This window comes from Perna viridis, chromosome 3, assembly GCF_037379345.1.
Source record: "Perna viridis isolate PV_CMFRI_1.1 ecotype Kerala chromosome 3, ASM3737934v1, whole genome shotgun sequence".
In the NCBI taxonomy this organism is placed as follows: domain Eukaryota; kingdom Metazoa; phylum Mollusca; class Bivalvia; order Mytilida; family Mytilidae; genus Perna; species Perna viridis.
Window position 1 is genome coordinate 14,881,745 of NC_142447.1, and position 21,170 is coordinate 14,902,914.

Consider the following 21,170-nt stretch of genomic DNA (forward strand, 5'->3'; position numbering starts at 1 on the left):
AAGCATCAGATCTAAAACCTTTATAATATATGAGACAAAATCATGGATCTTGAACTTTCATCATTATTGAAATCTTCATTAAAATTTTTCAGTAATAAGAATCAAGTGTCAAGAGGCTTGAGCTTTTTATATAGTATTCATGAGATTCATTTATTACAATGCTAAAAAATGAATATGAAACAGATATATGTAATAAAAATGAAAATAAATAAATAAACAATTTCAAAAATCACTTCTTGGTCAAACTCTGTATAGAATTGGTTCAGTGTAAGTTTTTGTAAGAATCAGGCAAAATTGGAAAAATCAGAAACATGCATGTCAAAACTCCACTGATCTGACAAAATAATTTCACTCAATGATGCTTTCTTTGGAAAGACCATTATTTGATCTTTGCATCACTGGATTTGCTCAGAAATTGTACTGACAATATCCAAAAAAATGAGGAGTTTGACAGATTTATCTGCCCTTGAAAAGTTCCTTTTCAGTGCATTTCAATGAAATTATAACTTAATTTACCAAAATGATATGGAAAATTTTGTCGTATTTTTTGGTCTTATTTGACTGTACAAATAGTCAAATTAAACTTTCATAATGGCAGTTTTTTTCATACTATGTTTCAACCACTGCCTGATATGTTACGAAGACTGATACTTAATTGAGTAAAACACTATACTACACATGTTAATACAACAATCATGGACTTACTTCTGCATGCGTTCCTCCTCTATTTTCTGCAAGCTTTTACTAATACAAAAAACATATGCTCTAATTACATATACTAATGTTAAATGTCAATGGTCAAAGCAGTCAAGTTAGAGCTTGGCAACTACTTGTCATTGATGTTTTAGTTGTGAAAGTAATGAGATTAAAAGAATGAAAATAGCATGAAAATATGAAGTTTTCACATTAAGTGTCAGGTTTTTGTAAGAATCAGGCAAAATGAGAAATATCAGAAACATGCACGTAAAAATTCCACCAATCTGACAATATTATTTCACTCAAGGATGCTTTCTCTATTTGAAAAGACCATTATTTGATCTCTACATCACTGGGTTTTCTCAAAAATTTTTCAATAGAATGTTAGAAAAGTGAGAAGTTTGACAGAGTTATCTGCCCTTGAAATGTTCATTTTCAGTGCATTTCAATGAAAATATAACTCAAAGAATCAACATGATATGGATATTATTGTCTCTTTTCTTTGTTTCTGATGGTGCAAATAGTCAAATTAAACTTTCAAAATGATGGGTTTTTTTTTCCTATCATGTTTCACCCACTGCCTGACTTTTTAAATAGACTAACACTTAAAAAATTCACTGTATGTGAGTGGTTAAACTGAAATCAAACAGGAATGATTAAAATTAATTATGACAAAAAAAGTCCAAAGAGAGTTGAAATGGCTACCCTTTCTTTGAAAAGTTCGAAATGAAAAAGAGCAATAACTCTTCAACACTGAAATGAAATATACACCACCATCAACTTAACCGATATCTTGGGGGTGCAAACTTTAGTGCACAAAGTGTTTGAAGAATTAGTTGAGGGTTTTCTTTAATGTCTCTTTAATATCATTTAGAAATTTAAAGTGTGAAAAAGAGGGGGTACTTAAAGACGAGCCCATAGACTTGAGTCAGTCAGGGGAATGAAAATAAAGTCACTATTGTTTATATAATTTTTCATATGGAAATATTCTAGCAGCTGGACTGAAACTTCGGACATGAAATGGAATTTTCATCATAACATAAGGGTTGTGGAAGGGTAAGAATGGTAACTTTGGTGAGAAAAACCAAAATGTCAGCAGTTTTACTTTCATTTTATAAAACTGAAAACAATAATATCAACCTTGAAGAAATACCACATGTTCTAGAATCTGATCTTTAACCAATCTCCAACAGTGAATTTAAGTACCAGTCTATATAAAATTCAGACACTGCCAATAGCAAGTGATTCATGGTGTAGAAAACCCACCAAACAAACAATGCTTTTTCAGTCTACATATCCTATATTTTCACATAACAATAACTATTTCTGTATTCAGATCTGCACTTTTTAGAAAATCATACATTTATATCCCACTAAAATCAACCAAATCAAACCAAATCAAGAACAATAACTCTTGCAAAGTCTCTATTTTATGTACAATCTATAAGATTTTTGTCTCAAAAGTGCAACAAACAAATGAAAAATTAAGACTTGTCATGTGATCAGTAACTGTTCCTGAACAAGAAATAGGACTGAATTTGGTGGGTTTTTGACATGCATGAATCACCTCCAGCCTGATTTTTATAAAGACTGCTACTTACTATACAGGGACATAGACAAGAAAAGCTAAATAATATGACTACATAATGGGTGTATTCAATGCATACATCTATCATATACCAAGAGAATCCTATCAAATTCAGTGGAATATTATTTGTACGTACCCAGCCATTCCAGAATCAGGTGTTCTCAGGAAATCAGTATTCAGCATTGTTTTACTGTTCTTTCTTCCGACATTGCCAAGTGACGGAATAGGATGCGACGGCATCTTGTCACTGAGCTTTCTAGATCTTCTTTGTCCCCCACCTAATATACAGAAAATGAATGAAAATCATTAAGGGTTAAAATGTTCACAGAGAAATAAATTGGAAAAATACTGGATGAACTATGACCTTTTAAACCCAACCATAAACTAATATTAAAGTGAATTATTTTTCTTCAATTTTTATGTTTGTATTTCAATATGATCAGGCACTTAACCAAATAATACCCAAAAACAGTCAATAACATTTTGTGAACATCTAGCAGTTTGGTATTATGACCCCCACCCCCCTTTCCTCTTCAAAGTCAGACAAAATTTATAAAGTATGTACATCAACATGTACCTACAACTTATTTTTCATTATTTTAAATTTCATAAAAAACAATTCAGGGGTTCATGAGATCTAAGCTGTGCTAACAAGATTGGTGATATATAAGTCAATATTACATTACGTTGTCATTGGTAACTGACAACCCTTTTTGTTTGAATTACCATGGCAACAGCTAGGAAAATACATATAGGCATTAACAAAAATGGAAACATGTCAAATATTAGTTAAAAGTGAAATATTCATGAATGTGAGCAGTGAAAATTAGTAAGTTGACTTCTGTAGTTGATAGGTAACAAATGAAAACAAGTAAAAGTGTTCAACCTAAAATATATATATGTAATACAATATATCAATGCAGCGATTTTGTTCCTTGTTTTAAAAGCAGCCTGTACCCTTTATTTTGGGAAATTTTTGCCATATTGGGATAAATGGTACAGGGGACAGAAACATGTCATATGCCAATATGGACTTGAAAACTGATACCAACCTGACAAATTATTACCGGGTACTCCCAATATTCTTTAGGTTACTCCTTGCCGAAAAAAAAACATTCCAAAGAAGTGAACAAAGTACCAGGCTGAGGAACATTTTACTAGATTCTTTACCTTGTTCTAAAAAAATTATGCCTGACAATAGGGAATTTTCTTCCCTTTGGTAAAAATATTTTTCAACATTTTGGGAAAAGTCTCTAGGGTAAACAGCTGATATTTGGCTGCAATAAAAGGGTAACAAAATCACTGCAATGGCTTTAAATACAAGTACCAGTATATATTATAGACTAAACATTGTATTTCTTTTGCAGTAATTGTGAGCAACATATTTTATTGGTCAGATGCATAGAAAACATATCCAGTAATTATCTAGTGACGTCAAATATTAATGAAACAAGCTAAATTTACTATAAATGATTAGAACATGTACAGCATTACATGAAATGTTACACCTCCGAATAATTTGCGAACATCGCTTATCTACAGCATAAAGTCTAAGACAAAAGTTCAGAGCTTTTTAAGTAGCTTTAGGCTACAAAAGTCCTCAGCATTTGTAATAACTGATCTTCATGTATTAAACAACTTCCTCCATTCATATATAATTCTTGTGCTCACTTCCACTGTGGATAAGCAGAAAAGACACATTCAACCATATACATACATGTAGATAGAGTACATTGTAGCTATTTTTTCTTAAAATCAGGCAGTGTATTTTATTTTTATGTTGGGAACTTTTTTAAATACTCCTTTGAAATATTCCCTCCCATTACTCTTGAGAAAATACAAGTTTATGGTTATTGCAAGCTATTAATTTAATAACATTTCTGCCAGCTTGTCAGTATTTTATACACCCTACCAAACCTGAGCTTCTAGATATGCTTCAAACATGTACCTTTTTTTTTACCTTTTTTAAAAAAAATAATTTCCCATGATTTTAAGAAAAGACTGCTACTGTATTGTCACAGCAGTACATATAATACAGCCAATTTATTCACTCTTTAGACATAATTATTGCTAAGTGATCATGCATACAAAGTGATCCATAAAATTATTTAAATACATGTTCAATGCGAGTTTTCTTTAATAAAAATGTACATCATAAATGCATAAACTTTCAAAAAAGTGGAATGTAAACTGATACATTAATGAGATTTGATTGGTAAAAAAATACCCTCTTCAAAAGACAGCCTTGATGGTGGTCTCGGTAAAACTGCATCATCTGCTGAATTGGCATAAATGTCTATTGGAAACATAACAACTAATGATGAATAAAAGGCTCAGCAAAATTTGGCTGTTTTTTCTTACAAAAAAAACCCCAAAATACAAAAGAAAAGAACAGTACTCACTACGAGGTATATTTTTAGTAACAGTGTTCTAGAGAGTTGACCAACTCTTCTCCAAATCGATAGGTGTCTTCATTGTGAATAAAACTTCCATATGTTTAAGCTTCATTTAAATCAGTTGAGAAAAAATCAACTTATGTGTGAAATAAAATATGAACATAAGACTGACAATAACCTACAGCCCTCCACTTCTGACCCTTATTGAGTAAATGCACCAGTGTCATCAAATCAAACAGTAATGTAAATTAATCGATTTTTGCAAATACTGAAGATTTGTATTGATTTTTATGTTGTTTTTTTTCTTTTTTAAATCAGAAGTGTCTTAAAGGATAACAGTTTAATTTTTACTATTTTTTTTGGCTCTTTTTTTGGAAGAATATAAAAACTAGTACAAATGTACACTGCAAAAACTACTACACTGAGAATATCTAATAAATTGTACTTGAAGGTGTGCCAAATACTGGATCCAAGCAGACGTACAAAACAAATATTCAGATTGCCATACTTAGTAATATCAACCACATTTCCCTTCATGACATCATGCAAGTACATGTATTTATAATACAAGACAGCAACATTACAACTATCTCTACATAAAAAGCTATAAAGCTGAAAGCATTTTCGAAAGCCTGAATTTACCTCGACCTCTTGAAGTTGGTCCTGTGATGAATCAAATTTTTATTACATGCCACTAATCATAAAAAATTAGGTTCAGTCCCGATTTCTTTGAATAAAAGGGGAAAAAGCTAAAAAAAATTTGGGAATCACTCAGATGCATCTTACCTGTAATTTATTTTTGGCCTTAAAAACTAAAAATTTTGGGTCATTCATATGTAAAATATTTTCATTTCAATTCTGGCTTTTCAGAAAATTGACCCTTTTCTGTCCATTGTGACAAGTTACACTTGAAAATTAACCTAGATACAAAGATACCTTTTCAATTTCTGAAGAGATTTAGTTAAAAATTGCTTAATCCCATTGCTGAACCGACATGTAATAGCACAAACAAGCAGACTTCTTATAAATACTGTAAACTGTAAATTTTTCACAATGAATGTAACATGAAAATTGAACTGTCTTGAATATTTTCTTCAAAGAACATTATAATACACTGAGGAACTATCATGAATTCAAAACTGTGAAAAAAATAAGATTGATCACAGTAAGTATAAAAAAAAAAAAAAATTGCACGAAAATTTCCAAGTTTTCAGTTTTCAAAATGCAATAGACTTATTTCTGCCAGATTTCTGTTTTAATGCAAGCAATGTTCAAATGAAATGCCTAACAAGCTAACAAGATTAGACAATTCAATGTTGTCATTTAAAAATAAGATAAACAGTTTCTTCAGAGTTTCAAACTTTTTAAAACAAAATCTTGATATAGAGTAAACCCCCACTTTTGGAATTTAAAAAATTTCATTCACTGCAGTAATCTACAATATTCAGTACAAATCAGGCTTATAATCCAAGTTGAAAATATCTTTTGCCTGAATATAGCTGAAATATATCTGCTAAGGCATTAAACCCCAACAATCAATCAATCATGAAAATATCCCAGATGACTGTTTTCTCATTGTTTCCATAGAGAATATTACAAAATTTCATCAGATTAGAATTAATTACTTTAAGTAACAAATAACTGAAATACATCAGAAAGAATCATAGAAATAAAACTTCCATATTTGACATTATTTTTAATACAGGGTCAAGAATGATACAGATTATATAATTATTTGACTATCCAAACATCTTTAAATGAGTGGAATTTCATGAAATAAGATTAAATGATAATGGAATATGTATGATATCTAATTAAAAAAACTTGAAAACTAGCAAAACTCTACTTAATCCAAAGTAACAACTTACTTGCAGATGTAGGTATGGGAGGGGCACCTTGTGATGGAGGTGGTGCTGTAGGTGCTGGCCTTGATGGGGGCCCTCTCTGTGACATCCTATTTCTACGATTCATTGTTCCATTTGAAATCTTCTTCATACCAGGCCCTGAAAAAGATAATTATGATCTGTAAGACTAAACAAGAAGTTGTCTAAGATTTTTGTTATGGGTTTTATTATGTTATTATTATTATAAAATCCCATAAAATCTGTTGTGCTATTTCATTTCCAATTTCCAATTGATAGGCTACTTATCTGTGTAATCACTACCCCCCTCTTTGAAAAAATATTAAAAAATCTCTCTTGATTTACTTAAAATCAACAACTTTATTGTATTAAATGGTTAAAATAGATGTTTAAAACAAATTTCTCTTTAATATGTACACTCTTCTACAATACTTGCATCTGCACTTAAGACAAATTCAATCATTTGGAAGTCCACATCCTAGTCCAATACTGATGGCCAACACTTTCATTTATTTACTTTTTCTTTTTTTACTAAATAAATATATCAGTCCATTTCTACATTTCTTGGTTCTTAAGGAGGTAGACATAGGGTAAGGGACACAACTCTTACAATACATTGGAATGTTTGTATTTACTATTTTAAATCAATCTAATGTAAGCATCAAAGTAACTTTGACTGATTTCATTCTGTTTCAATGGAAAGCTTGAAAGGCATTGGTAAAATTTAATATGATAAAAACATATCACTGATTTATAGAATTATGTCCCTTACTTAAGGTCTACCTCCTTACGGACATTCTTAAGGAAAAAAAAGTATGAAGGGAGACATTTATTTAAACCTTCTTATTGCCCATAAAAGTAAAAAGGCAGCTTTTTCACTGTTTAAAAACAAAAAAAAACATACAAGGAAGGATGATGTGCTTTTTGTTTTTATTGATATGGTGATAAATATATGAAATGAAGCACCCTAAAAATAGATAACTACATGCACTTGTATGCTTTTTCCTGCCTCTTACATTTTTTCAGAAATCTAAACTGATCATATTATACTAACTGATCTTTAGGAAGTCCTGGAACAGTGCTATCTTACTATACTTACTGGAATCTTTAGGAAGTCCTGGTCCTATGCTAACAGTTAAAGTTTTTCCAGATGCTTTCAGAGTGGCTGTATCTTGAGGCTGATGTACCTTTACAAACTTAATCACTCTATTACCACCTCCACCCCATCCTTCTTTCTTCACTGGAAACTCTATACTGTAAATATCAGTTATATTGTCGTTACAACATTCTGCTTTCAATGATGTGTTAAGGAGGTAGATCTAGGGTATGGGACATAACTCTTGAAATCAGTGATATGTTTGTATCATATTCAATTTCACCAAAGAATATCAAGCTTTCATTTAAAACAGAATGAAATAAGTCCAAGTTACTTTGATGCTTACACGAGATTGATGTAAAATGTTGAATACAAACGTTCCAATGATTTGTAAGAGTTGTATCTCTCATGCTAGATCTACCTCCTTAAATCACCCTTAAAATTCCCCCTTTTTCAATGTCTTAGAATAATGTGGCAAACAAACCATTTTATACACAACAAGTTTTAGATCACAACAACATCATTGTCATAAGCGTCGCTTAAAAAATAAAACTTCAAAAGTATAGGAAGGTACTTTGTACTGCCTTCATAACAAATCTTGTTTCAATCATGTGACCAACGAAAATTACTAAGATATCTATTGTATTCATTACGTCACTTTACAGACAAAATCTTTTCAGGAACACTTTGTCTCTCAAATTTGACATATCTAACATGTACTGTAGTTTCATTTATTTCCATAGGTATCAGTACAACAAGTGTCAGATCAGGACAACATCACTGCTGTAAGTGCTGCTTACAAAATTAACTACATAAGTATAAGAATGCTCTTTGCACTCTCTTCATAACTCCTCTTCATATTTGAGAAAAATGCCACAATAAATTTCAGCTAAAAAACTTTTGTCAGTCTCAATTTAGTCAATGTTTTTGTTGAACCATGTTAGAAATTTTTGCATAGATGTCCTGTTTCCATCATAAGACCAACAAAAATTCCTCAGATTTCTAGTTATTCATTACTTCATTTTACAGGCAAAATCTTTTCAGGGGAATCTAGTCACTCAAATTTGACATATCTAACACATACTGCAGTTTCATTTATTTTCCTGGATATCATTTTTTGTGGTAAAAGGAAAAAAAGATGCTTTGTAGAATAAATAGATTAATGGTTTGCCAGTCTATAAAATATTTAAGTAGCACTCCAGCTAAGAATCATGCAAAATGTAATTCATGGGTAAAAAGCGTACATATTTTTATTTTTGATATTTTATTTGAATTGCCACAGTAAACAGAAATTAACATTCAGTTTTTCATATAGCCTGTGTTCCTAGGAGATAAAAATTACATAGAATACACTGTAGATTTCAAAATTAAGGGATATAACTCTGTAAATGACATTCAAATACAATAAAATCTATTGGATTTTCAATATTGATTATCTCCTAAGAGCAGGCAGATTTGAATGAATAATTACACATTTCATAGTATTGACCCATAATACAATTTAATTACAAAAATATAAATATGTAATCTTTTTTGGGGTGTATCACATTTTTCAGATTTTGCATGATTCTTACAAAGACAGCTACTTAAAACATGACAAATTTGTCCACAAGTACAACATGATTATCACCAAAGCAAATCTATTTTTGCTCAAGATTTCAGACCAAAGCATTATATCATTTTGTTTTTTTTTTGTGTTTCTCGAATGACATTTAAAAGATACTCCTTAAAACATTAGTAAATTTAATAACAAAGGGAAATGGAAGTTACATATATAATACATCTGTCGGAGAATCAAGACTTCCCTTTCATATCCATGACGATGGAAATGGAAGTTACATATGTAATACATCTGTCGGAGAACCAAGACTTCCCTTTCATATCCATGACGATGTGTAAATGTTCCAATATTTCAAAATTCTTTTTAATAAAAGAAATCTGTGGCCAAAACTACTGAATGATAAATGGAAAATAGTTAAACATGAGTTTACCAAATTCAACTATTTTGGCAACTAATTATGGAAGGAGTGACGGAAAAAATCAAGAATACCAAATATCTCTCATAAGATTATTTCTGTTAACTTGAATTAACAACTGAAAGGAAACAGGATAATAGCCCCTGAATATGACTTCTACCTCTATGTCACTTAAATGATACAAAATGTTTAAGATTCTAAGTGAATATATCTAAATCCGCATAGATTATTGTTTGTTTTATTCTAAATTTCATGCTTCCACACTAACAATGAAAACTACGTAATAGTACGCAATGAATAAAAATGAAACCACAGTAATTTACCAATTAGTACCTGTTGTTATGGGCAAATATTTTGAAATGAAAGATCACATTTTGATTATATACACTTACTACAAATAAATGATCTATCTTTCACAGCTTCTACATTATATTTTTACTATGCTTACAGAACTTACGCTTCAGAAAACACTATACTGAGCTCTCTATTGACTGTTTCCTTATAACGTTTCTTCAGAGTGGCAAGAAATTCAGTCTTGAAAATGGATTCTAACATGCTACTATAGTCATTGTTAATATGTATCACCATCATATCATCTTGGAGAGGGCTGAAATATGTATGTTTTATATCAGCAGAAATGTTGAAGGTCTCATATATAAGCAGAAAATTTGTGAACTTGAAGATAGTTTTTAAGCTGTTTATCAGCTGGACTAAATTTGCTTTCATTTTTGAAAAAATCATAAAGCAGATGTATTTACCTTTATGGATTCTCTATATTTTCTATGACTGCAATTTAAGTTATACAGATTGTAAAATTACATAAAGTTCAGGATTTTTTCATTAGATATGGTCAAAAATATGAATTGTAATCTAATAGGATATTAAAACAGATCTGATAACGTGCAGGTTCATTTTTGTGACTGACTAAAAATGTTTTTATATTAACAGACAGACTGTTTCACATATGCAATATAGCCTAACCTTTTTCTTGATTTGTTCATTCATCATAAATTTCTTAATCATAGCATATTTTCTCATCTTTCTCACTCTCAAAAAGTATCACACCAATACTTTCATAACAACTGTTGGTTCTTCTTTTTTCTGTCATGTGACAGCCAATAAACTTATACTTTAGCAGCTTTCATTCTCAAAGTATCATAGCCAAGAATTTACCATAATCATTTTAAGGAGGTAGACCTAGGATAAGGGACACAACTTTTATAAATTATTGAAACGTTTGTATTCAGCATTTTCCATGAATCTCATATAAGCATCAAAGTAACTTGGACTGATTTCATTCTGTTTCAAATCAAAGCTTGATAGGCTTTGGTGAAGTTGAATATGATGCAAACATATAACTGATTTCAAGAGTTTGTCCCTTACCCAAAAGGTCTACCTCATATAATTATTATGCATCTTCCCATCACAGAGAATTGTACAGAAAATGACTCAAATATATTTTCACTAGTGGAAGGTCCTAGGCATTTAGCATAGTAAATGAAGTCCACCAGAAGAAAGTGAAAAGTCCCCAATAAAAGTTAATGTAAAGTATATTAGTTCCTAGACCTAGGTAAACTAATTTAGATGGTCCTGCAACAGAAATTTGGGAGTCCCAGGTGCCGAACCAGTGCTTATTTGAACCCATGCTTACCTAAGGGCAACTTGTCTGATGTCCTCGAGGGCAATCTTCCTTTTGACGACCTCTACCATTCTTCCCTTATCTGGGCCTTTCTTAATCTGTAAAATAAAATTATACACATTAAATACCATACTTCCCCATTATCCCAAAAATTTTTGGGTTCCAGTGACCCTTTTCACAAAAAATTGTAAGAGTAAAATTAGTCAAAATACTTTCATTTACTATGACGTCATAACTTATGACTAATTTTACACTTATGATTTTTTGTGAAAAGGATCACAGGTCTTCCTGATTTTTTTAATTCATGGATTTGACAACTCTGTCGTACAACCGAATGGAATATTTTCTTTTCATTGAGAACCAAATTTTGTGTTTAAAGAAACCCATGAAAATTGCTACCCCATGAAAAATGCTACTTTCACAGTTATTCCAGAAGCGATCATGATCTATAATCTTAAAAATACTTTAGTTTTTCCATGATATTGTACTTCCATTATGTACAAGCATGCCGTTAAAGATTTGTAAAATTTAACGTTCAGTTAAAATGCATTTTTCATCACACTGCATGCAGGTATACCAGATCATTCCTATTAATAGTACAAAAAATTCACAAAGACAAAAATCTTATACACTCACCACCTCTCTGCCTATCAAATACATATATTTGGGTGTTAACATCAAATCCCTTTTGGCAATCTGAAAGAATTAACATAAAAATGGTATTATAAAAGGCATTTATTAGGAATAGGATTTGCATAGGAAAAATAATCCATAAAGTTAGGTGAAGAAATGCTCTTGTATAGAAAAACACCTGGTTATGTGATCAGTGTTTCTGAACCAGAAATAAAAGTGAATTTGGTGGGTTTCTGAAATGCATGAATCACCTTCTGACTGATTTTTATACAGACTGCTACTTAAATATATCAAGTCAACTTGAGAATTTATAATATGTGAGTGTATAAATCAATCAGTTGGTTTTGTGCTAAAACATGAATTTGTAATTAAGATAACAAATATCTTGTAGAGGAACATATTTTTCCAATTGACATGAGAACAAGTGAAAATGGCTAGCAATATTGATTGATTGATGTTAAATGTTTTTTTTTGGGCAGATCATTTGATTTATTGAACGAACCCTGCTTTTTTTGTAAAAGTCCAACACATTGAGCCTGCTAGGGTACAGATGCAGATACCAACCAGTCACCACTATGTCTCCTTGAAGTCCTGAGATTGGCTGAGAAGCTATGGCTACCAATTTTTAAACTCTTCGGTATGACCAAGCTGGGGATCAAATCATGATGTCCCAAACTTTAAGTGACCATGCTGCCTTGAGACCACTAGGTTGGATACCACAAAGATGGTAGGCTAGCATCATGAAAGTATTATTTTGTACACATTTGAAGCTGTTTTATTAACTGTTGAAAACAAATATTTTAAAAACAAATCACTTCTGATACCACCTTACCTTAAATCTTCTATCATATTTCAATATTGTTTCAGCAAACTCTATTCTTTCTCTTTTCCCAACAAGTGCTCGTAATGCTGGCATGTCATCCAACCCAATATAATCTCCAACAAAATTTCTGTTCAAACTGAACCTTCTTCTCTCCTTCCTGTTCAGTAAAATATCTGAGGCTGAAAATGTAATGAAAAAAATATACATTTATTGTTCAGTTAAGATCCTAACTCTGTATCCAAAATTTGAAACATAAATCTTTTTATCTGTTAATGGAAAAAATTGATCAGATTAAAAAGTGAAGGTGTAGCAATGTCATTCATTGTCAAAATCTCTATGAATTGATTACACCATGTTTATAATACCATGTACTTTAGGAAAAGGGATACTTTAATTTATGTAAATTCAGAGATCTGAGAAAAAGATGAACAAAAATTCTTAAATTTGAAAATGATAATCATAAAATAAAAGTCAGTTTCCTTTCATGAAGAAAAATAAACTTCATTCCATCAAAGGATTTTTGAGTTACTGTACACCATGTGGCAGGATAGATAGATGGGTGGACTGAGTACACATAAGGAATGACTGTTAAAGCTTTTTTGGTCATATAGCGCACACAAAATACCTGGGTAGCAGGTTATTTTCAAGTGAGCACCACAGGCATTGAGATTATTTCAAATAGACCGAAAAAGTATAATAGTAATTCCTTAAAATTTAATTTTAGTATCAAAATTTAAGGAGTAAATCATTAAAAAAGGTTGATAATGTCAATGTCAAATTACAATATTTGGTCTATGAGATGATGGACAAATTATTTCATCCAATCAGAAAGTGTGTTATTTCTGAAATTAAATTATCATAATATGTCCACCTAAATATGGGGCTTACATAACAGTAGAAGGTAGGTAGACAGGAGGTGGACCTAGGGTTAGGTACACAATTCTTACAAATCACTGGAATATTTGTATTTAGCATTTTACAGAAATCTCATGTAAACATCGAAGTTACTTGGATTGATTTCATTCTGTGTCAAATGAAAACTTGATAGGCATGGATGAAATTGAATAAGATACAAACACATCCCTTAAGAGTTATCTCCCTTACCCTAGTTAAACCTCCTTAAACTATACAAAATGTCAACCTATCCAAAACATTAGAACCAATTGTTTTTCTTTGTTGTCCTTGTCATCTTCTACTTTACTTTTTTACTTCATGAAGTTTTTACCTTCTTCCCTCTGTTTGAAGTATTGCTTCCTTGCAAAATATTTCCTCCAGAACTTCTGTATTGTTCTGGCATAAGTATCAAATTTTCTTTCTCTCATTTCTTCTAGTAAGAACAGCTGAAACAAAACAATGTGATCACCTGAATTTGTATACAGTACTGGGTATTTGACAAAACAATGTGATCACCTGAATTTGTATACAGTACTGGATATTTGACAAAACAATGTGATCACCTGAATTTGTACACAGTACTGGGTCTCTGACAAAACAATGTGATCACCTGAATTTGTATACAGTACTGGGTATTTGACAAAACAATGTGATCACCTAAATTTGTACACAGTACTGGGTATTTGAAAAAACAATGTAATCACCTGAATTTGTATACAGTACTGGGTATTTGATAGGTTCAAAGTTCAGCATATACACACAAATATTTTCATTTGAAGTCAAGAAATATCTTTGGTACACAGGAAAATAAATCACCTAATAATAAGGATCATTTCAGCTATTGAAAGAATTTCACCAAACCTAACAGTTTCGGAGATATTTGCGAAAAAAAACTACTGTCTGATCCCTATGCTCTATTTTTAGTAACGGCGGCAATGTTTTTCGACGGATGAAGACTCCCCACGACAGTTCTATGCAGGATACCTCTAGCACCAATTGTACCAAGTTTAATTTCAATTGGTCAAATAGTGTCAGAGGAGAAGATTTTTGAAAGAAATAACATTAAAAATAGCAAAAAATGTTGAAAAGGGCAATAACTCCAACATAGCTTAGGTCTCACTAACCACTTCCAGGTCAAATGGCCACCCCCCTATGTAGTACCAAAAACACACTGAACCTAGACATATGCATTGTAAGTGCATTATTTGTGTGTATTATGATTAAAAGTAGTCAAAATAAAGCTGAGAATGTGTACTTTAAAATCATATATGTAATTAACTACAAAAGTGTATGAATATTGTTTACATGTGTGAGGAATTTGCCTCCATGCTGTCAGTTAGCAGAACAGGTAAAAATGTGGATTTTCAGTATTATTTATTCAAGTAAATTTTGTGAAGAATTTCTACTATCATCGTACCATTAGCATAATGATTTTGGAAGCCTTATTTTCCAAGCTTTGCAACGGTATGCAGCTTTAAGATGTCATTTGTCCTGGGAATTCACAGTAAGACTTTGAAAATTACTTTTTTAACATGTAAAGTAATGGAAATGCTAGAAGTGGTTAGTGAGACCTTAATGGATTAAAACCAAAATTTGATTGCAGATAGATCTCATCATGCTAAACACTTTTACCCCATGTCAAAATTTAGCTAAACCTAACGGTTTTAGAGATATATACGAAAAACTAATGTCGAATCTCTATGTTCTATTTTTAGTAATGGCGGCCCTGTTGTTTTATGAATAAAAAAATCCCCACATTCATACCAAATTTGGTTCCAATTGGTCAATTAGTGTCAGAAGAGAAGAGTTTTGAAAAATTCGATGATGACGACGACAGACGCCAAGTGATGACAAAAGTAAAAGAAAATCAGGTCTGAACTTACAGATTCAGGATTTTTAACAAAGACTTTGGTTTTGCCTAGCTGCCATTGGTCGCTGTCCATATTAACTGTATTCATTAAATGTTGAATTCCTTGTTTGGGATCTCCTCTCCATTGGGGCCATGTCTCAGGGGTTAAAATGGCATATCTGAAAAAAAATTACAAATATGTAGATAATGTCTGAATTCAAAAGAAACTATGGGCAATGAAGTGGAAGGCATTATGTACTTAATTGTCAATAGGTCAAAACCATTAGTTTTGCTATGATTATCCCATTTGAAATCTAGAAGGCCTGTTGTAGATTGCATGCTTTTATAGACATTTAAACAAGTGATTCATTTCTTTTTTGCAATTCAGTTCATACACATGACTGATTACTGCCATATCTCATTAGTTTATGCTACACCTATCTAGAGGAGCTGACAAATTTCAAAAAGCTGTTTAAAATACAATTTGGTTAACAACTCACCTTCTTAGAAACTTCTCGAATTCTCTTCTAAAAGCAAAACCAGCTCTCCTTACTCTGATGTTTTCCTTCAAACCAAGGTATTCTACTTGATGTTTTACTCTGTAAGACAACAAAATAAATAATTTCATGGTCCAAAGAATGTATGTACATGGAAGTTCTAAGATGCAGTTTGTTATGATTCATTTTCATGTTTGGCATAATTTGACAGCTCGATGGATTTTTTTATTTTGTTGAATATCCTTTTCATGAATTTGTTCTTCTTCTAAGTTTTGAAATGAAAATTTACAATTTGTTCCTGTTCTGAATTCACGGCTTCAAAAAACAGCAAAAAAAAAAAAAAACATTCCCACTAAAAAAATAAATGGCCTAGCTTATTCTAATTTATTTAAAAAAAAAGCTGTGTTTAAAATGCATGATATGTCCATTGCCCTTTTAACTTGTCCTTATGCTTTTAATGAAAGTAGTAAATAAAAAATGCACAAAAAATTTGGCACTATCAAGGCTACCCCAAGTTTTTTGTCTTGATTTTTCACCCATACATTTCTTTCTTGTTTAAAACATACTTTTCTGACAAGGTTACCAAGTACCTCTTATATTTATTAGTCAATGATCATAACAACTGATATGTTTTAAACAATTTTTCAACAAATAAAATTTCCTTGGCCGTTTCCATCTTTTTTTTTTAAAGTATATAAATTCATAACAAAGAAACAAAAAATCTGAAATTTATAAAAATCGAAAGGGAGCTTCCATCAATAGATATGAACAATGCACCAAAGTTTCATTAAAGTAGGAGAAAGTGTTTTTGATTTATTGTCTGAAAAACTTGATAATCCCCCTTTTTTAAGTAAAAAAAATTCATAACACAGAAATGAAAAATTTGAAATTTATATAAATCAAAAGGGATCTTACGTCAATAGATATGAAAAATTCACGAAAGTTTCATTTAAGTTGGTGAAAGCGCTTTTTGAGTTATTGTCCGAAGAGCGGACGACGGATGGACGGACAGACAACGGTAAACTGTAATACGTCCCGTCTTTGATGGGCGTATAAAAATTTATGAAATGTCTTCAATTGCTACCATTTACTTCATGAATTTCTTTAGAGAATCAAAATTTATTAAGGGAAATTTTTATTTTGTTGGACACTTAAATTTGTTGTTATACTACATGTATGAAAATCAACAGCTTCAGCAATAGTTCCCTTGTGTAATTAACTGTAACAATTAAAAAAATCCACATACCTGCTATCTTCAAAATCTCTGGCTTTCTTGGTCTCATTGGGTTTGATACATCGAATGTAATGTGGTGTACATTTCATCAGTGTGTCAACCAGTTTGTTGGCTTGTGTCTGTAATACATTAAAATATTAATTCTGTGGAAAAAAACTGTAAATGTACTAATATTCATACTGTTTTTATTTTTGTTATTGTTGTGAAGGTCAAATAAGCACCAAAAAAAGTAATCGTAAAATTTTTTTACAATATATAATTATCATACGGCTATTTTTTCACCAATGAAAAAACTTATTTAGATCACATGACTATCCTGTAAATTTCCATATTGTACGACCAGATATTACCTCAATCATTTACTGCTTAAAACAGCAATATAAATTTCATATTGTACACTTGAAAAGTGAGTCATACAAAATGGCATGATAACTTCAATTACTGTTTATAAGTATATGTTGGGAAAATTACTTTTAATCCAGAGTATATTTTAATTTTACTGAATAAAATAAGTTGTTATACAGTTTATGGTAGATGTATTATAAATTGGTTATAATACAGTTTAGTGTACAAAACGGTAAATACTGCCCATGTCAATATCATACTGAAAACCCATATTAGACTTGCTACATGCATGACTTGACCAATACAGGTTTCCAATACTATAACAAAATGTACAATAGCTTCATGTCAAGTACATTAAATTGAATATTAACCTTTCATTATTTTTCGAACCCACAAAAGTTGATTCATGTATATATGTTCATTTAAAATTAACAACAATTAAAATTAACTCTCACTTAACGTGAGTTTTGCAGTTTTGTAAGCACATTCATAGATATTTAGAAGAGTGGCACTGAAACAAATATTTATGTGCTTGATTAATTTTCAGTGCTGTATACTGGTATGTAGATTCGCCCTTAGTAATTTAGTAAATTACTTCTTCACTTGAGATGGTAAAATTAAAAATTTTTAACATGCGGGTTTAGCGAGCATGTTAAAATCTTAATTTTACCATAGAGAGTGGAGAAACATTTAAAATCTAGAAGGCTTAAGGAGAAACAGTTTCTCCCATGAAATATATAGGAAACTTGGATAATGTAAAATGGTTGGAAAACTTTCATACAAATTTAATAACCACCTGGTCTTACAAGTGACTCAAAAATATCAGATTAGGTCTCTTATATGTAATGATAATGAAGTTACTTTAGATAGGATTGAGAGTTAAGGAGATAAACCTAGGGTAAGGGACATAACTCATGAAGTCATAGATATGTTTGTATCATATTCAATTTCACCAAATGCTATCAAGCTTTCATTTGACATATAATGAAATTAATCTAAGTTACTTTGATGCTTACATGACATTGATGTAAAATGTTGAATACAAACGTTCTGATGATTTGTAAGGGTTGTGTCAGTAATGATTCTTACCTTGATTTTCGAAGAGGCTGTTGTGGGTCTGCCTTTCGTTTGCTTAGAGACATCTTCTGGGAATAGTGAGACTAGAAAATCGCTATTAAGAAGAAAATATTCTATCTATAGACAGACATATCATTTTTACATAATATCGTAGTATTAAAAAGACTAAAATTCCCATTACATTGTTCACAGAAAATTTTCTTGCTAATGGTCTTCACTTTCAAAGATACTATATATAGGTTTATGTAAAAAATTCTTTAAAAAATAAATTAAATAAATCATTTTGATATCATTTTCTACAAATATTTGTGAATCAAAAATACGAAAGTCTGCATGATTTTACAAGATGACAGGTACGAATACTCCGTGTAAGAGGTAATAACAACCTTATGTCTCCTCTATGGTCAGGCATGAAAAGAAGTGTTCATCATAATAAGATTCTCTTAAGTTATTACATGCATCTGTTATTGCAATTTGGTCAAGTAGACCAAAACATGATTTACATTTTTGTGACGGCTTGTTTTGTTTGTTTGTTTGTTGGGGTTTAACGTCCGAGCAGCAATATTTCAGCTATATTCAGACAATGAACATGAAATGGATGATAAAATGAACATGAAATGATAAAAAAAAGGATGGGTCACAAGGACAACAGGGTCGACAAACCTTGATTGCCACTAGAAAAAGGGGGGATGGGTAAGGTCGGGCAATTTAGCCTCCTGTGCCTGTGGCGGAGCGCAAAGGTTCCTACTCCTATTGAATACCACAGCAGGGTTCTTTAACGTGCGAGGAACGTGGCATCTTTCCCAACACGGTGCACCACTATGGTTTGCGGTCAGGTTTTCTGTATTATAGCCTGACAACCCCAGCATGTAACATGCCAGGGATACCCCATTCCACCACTTGGGGCACACATCCCAGTTGCTCTGTGGGCAGAGCGCCTAACCCCCGGCTAGGTTTCTGAGCACTATTTAGTCGCCTTTTACGCCAAGCTTAGTGCTGCTGCAGGCCTAATCTTTTAAACACCCGGACCTGCATGGGGATTGTGACAGCAGATACTAACAAAAATCCAAATACATTTACATAAATAGCACCTTTCTGCATCTTTCAAAAATAGATCAAGGACAGAAATAGCCAGGTTGCAGTTAAAAAATACACACAGTAGGTAAACAGGAAGTAGAAACGTGACAGACTGGAAATATCATCCAATAATATGAAACCCCACACTAAAGTTTCCTCCCACATATCTAGTGGTTGTGCATAATAGTTGATGAGAAAAAATGTTACAAAATTATTTTCCCCACTCGCCCCACTGACACTCACCATTCTATAAGCCTTTATTTTTACATGATAAAGAATGTTCACCATTCTAATATAACCCAACAAGTTATTTTTATGATGGACTTGATTTTACAAATGATTTCTAAAGAACATGAATATTTTCAACTTACGATTGACTGGACTGCATCAGCTGTATAAGGTCATTAAACAAGACATCTCTATTTCTTTCACAAAAACCTTCAGCTTCATAGGTTACCTGTAAATATACGATAATTCATATACTGCAATTCACACAGCATTTACATATACTATGTAATTAAGTGTAATTGTTTGTAAGAATCAGGCAAAATGGGAAAAATCAGAAACATGCATGTCAAAACCCCACTGATCTGACAATGTAATATCACTCAATGACACCTTCTCTATTTGAAAAGGCCATTATTTAATCTCTGCATCACTGGCGTTGCTCAGAAATTTTTCAATGTTAGAAAAAAAGAGGTTTTTGACAGAGTTATTTGCCCTTGAAATGTTCCTTTTCAGTTCATTTCAATGAAATTGTAACTCAATAGGCCAGCATGATAGGGAAAATCTTGTCAGTTTTCCTTGATTCTGAAGGTGAAAATAGTCAAATTGAACTATCAAGACGGAGGTTTTTTTCATACAAGGTTTTTCATAACTGGAAACATTGTTAACAAACTCGCAAAGAGAATACTTGGACTTAAAGATGATGTACATGTAAATTGTAATTCAAGTTGAAACCCCCCAAACTGGATTACTTCCTTTTGCAGAATTGAACAGTATACACATCCATCATGCACATCAACAAAGAATGCCTTACCATCATTTGAAAAATCATTTAAATCCATAGAGCAATTTTGAAGGAGGAGTGCTTTCAAGCTGTAACTTAGCAAACTTTTTTTTGGATTATCTCCCCTAGAAGTATCAGACAATAATTGTCTTCATGAAGCTATCGCCTGAATCAATTTCACGTTCATCGTCTGAATATAGCTGAAATACTGCTGGTCGTGCGTTAAATCCCAACAAACAAACAAACAATCTTCATGAAGCACATCATCATATGATGTCTAAACTTGTCAAAATGTTTCATGAAAATCCATGAAGTAAATTAGTAGTAGCAGCATTTACAAGATATGTGTACCGATTGATGGAAATCCATACAATCCTATATGAAATTGAACATTTTTTAATGATAAATGCAATGTAAATAGATTAATGTGAATAATATGAATGTATTTGAAAATAAAACTGAAAATTATTAACTATGAA

General features: G+C 31.5%; 1 protein-coding gene across 6 annotated transcripts in view; it reads right to left on the reverse strand.

Annotated features, from left to right (window-relative positions):
- The window catches only part of LOC148621142 (unconventional myosin-Ie-like), a 57,169-nt gene that overhangs the window by 4,483 nt on the left and 31,516 nt on the right, over window positions 1-21,170 (reverse strand). For 2 of the 6 annotated variants that reach the window (XM_088575217.1, XM_088575215.1), the window contains exons 15-29: window positions 20,054-20,139; window positions 18,618-18,699; window positions 17,196-17,302; window positions 15,953-16,051; window positions 15,487-15,631; window positions 13,935-14,049; window positions 12,719-12,888; window positions 11,890-11,949; window positions 11,266-11,351; window positions 10,072-10,221; window positions 7,642-7,796; window positions 6,549-6,683; window positions 5,323-5,343; window positions 2,421-2,562; window positions 706-744 (exon numbers count right to left, since the gene is read on the reverse strand). In XM_088575217.1, coding sequence (XP_088431343.1) covers window positions 706-744; window positions 2,421-2,562; window positions 5,323-5,343; window positions 6,549-6,683; window positions 7,642-7,796; window positions 10,072-10,221; window positions 11,266-11,351; window positions 11,890-11,949; window positions 12,719-12,888; window positions 13,935-14,049; window positions 15,487-15,631; window positions 15,953-16,051; window positions 17,196-17,302; window positions 18,618-18,699; window positions 20,054-20,139 — 1,592 coding nt within the window. The remainder of the gene's footprint in view (window positions 1-705; window positions 745-2,420; window positions 2,563-5,322; window positions 5,344-6,548; window positions 6,684-7,641; window positions 7,797-10,071; window positions 10,222-11,265; window positions 11,352-11,889; window positions 11,950-12,718; window positions 12,889-13,934; window positions 14,050-15,486; window positions 15,632-15,952; window positions 16,052-17,195; window positions 17,303-18,617; window positions 18,700-20,053; window positions 20,140-21,170) is intronic. The other 4 variants (XM_088575219.1, XM_088575218.1, XM_088575216.1 and 1 more) reach the window with 3 other exon arrangements.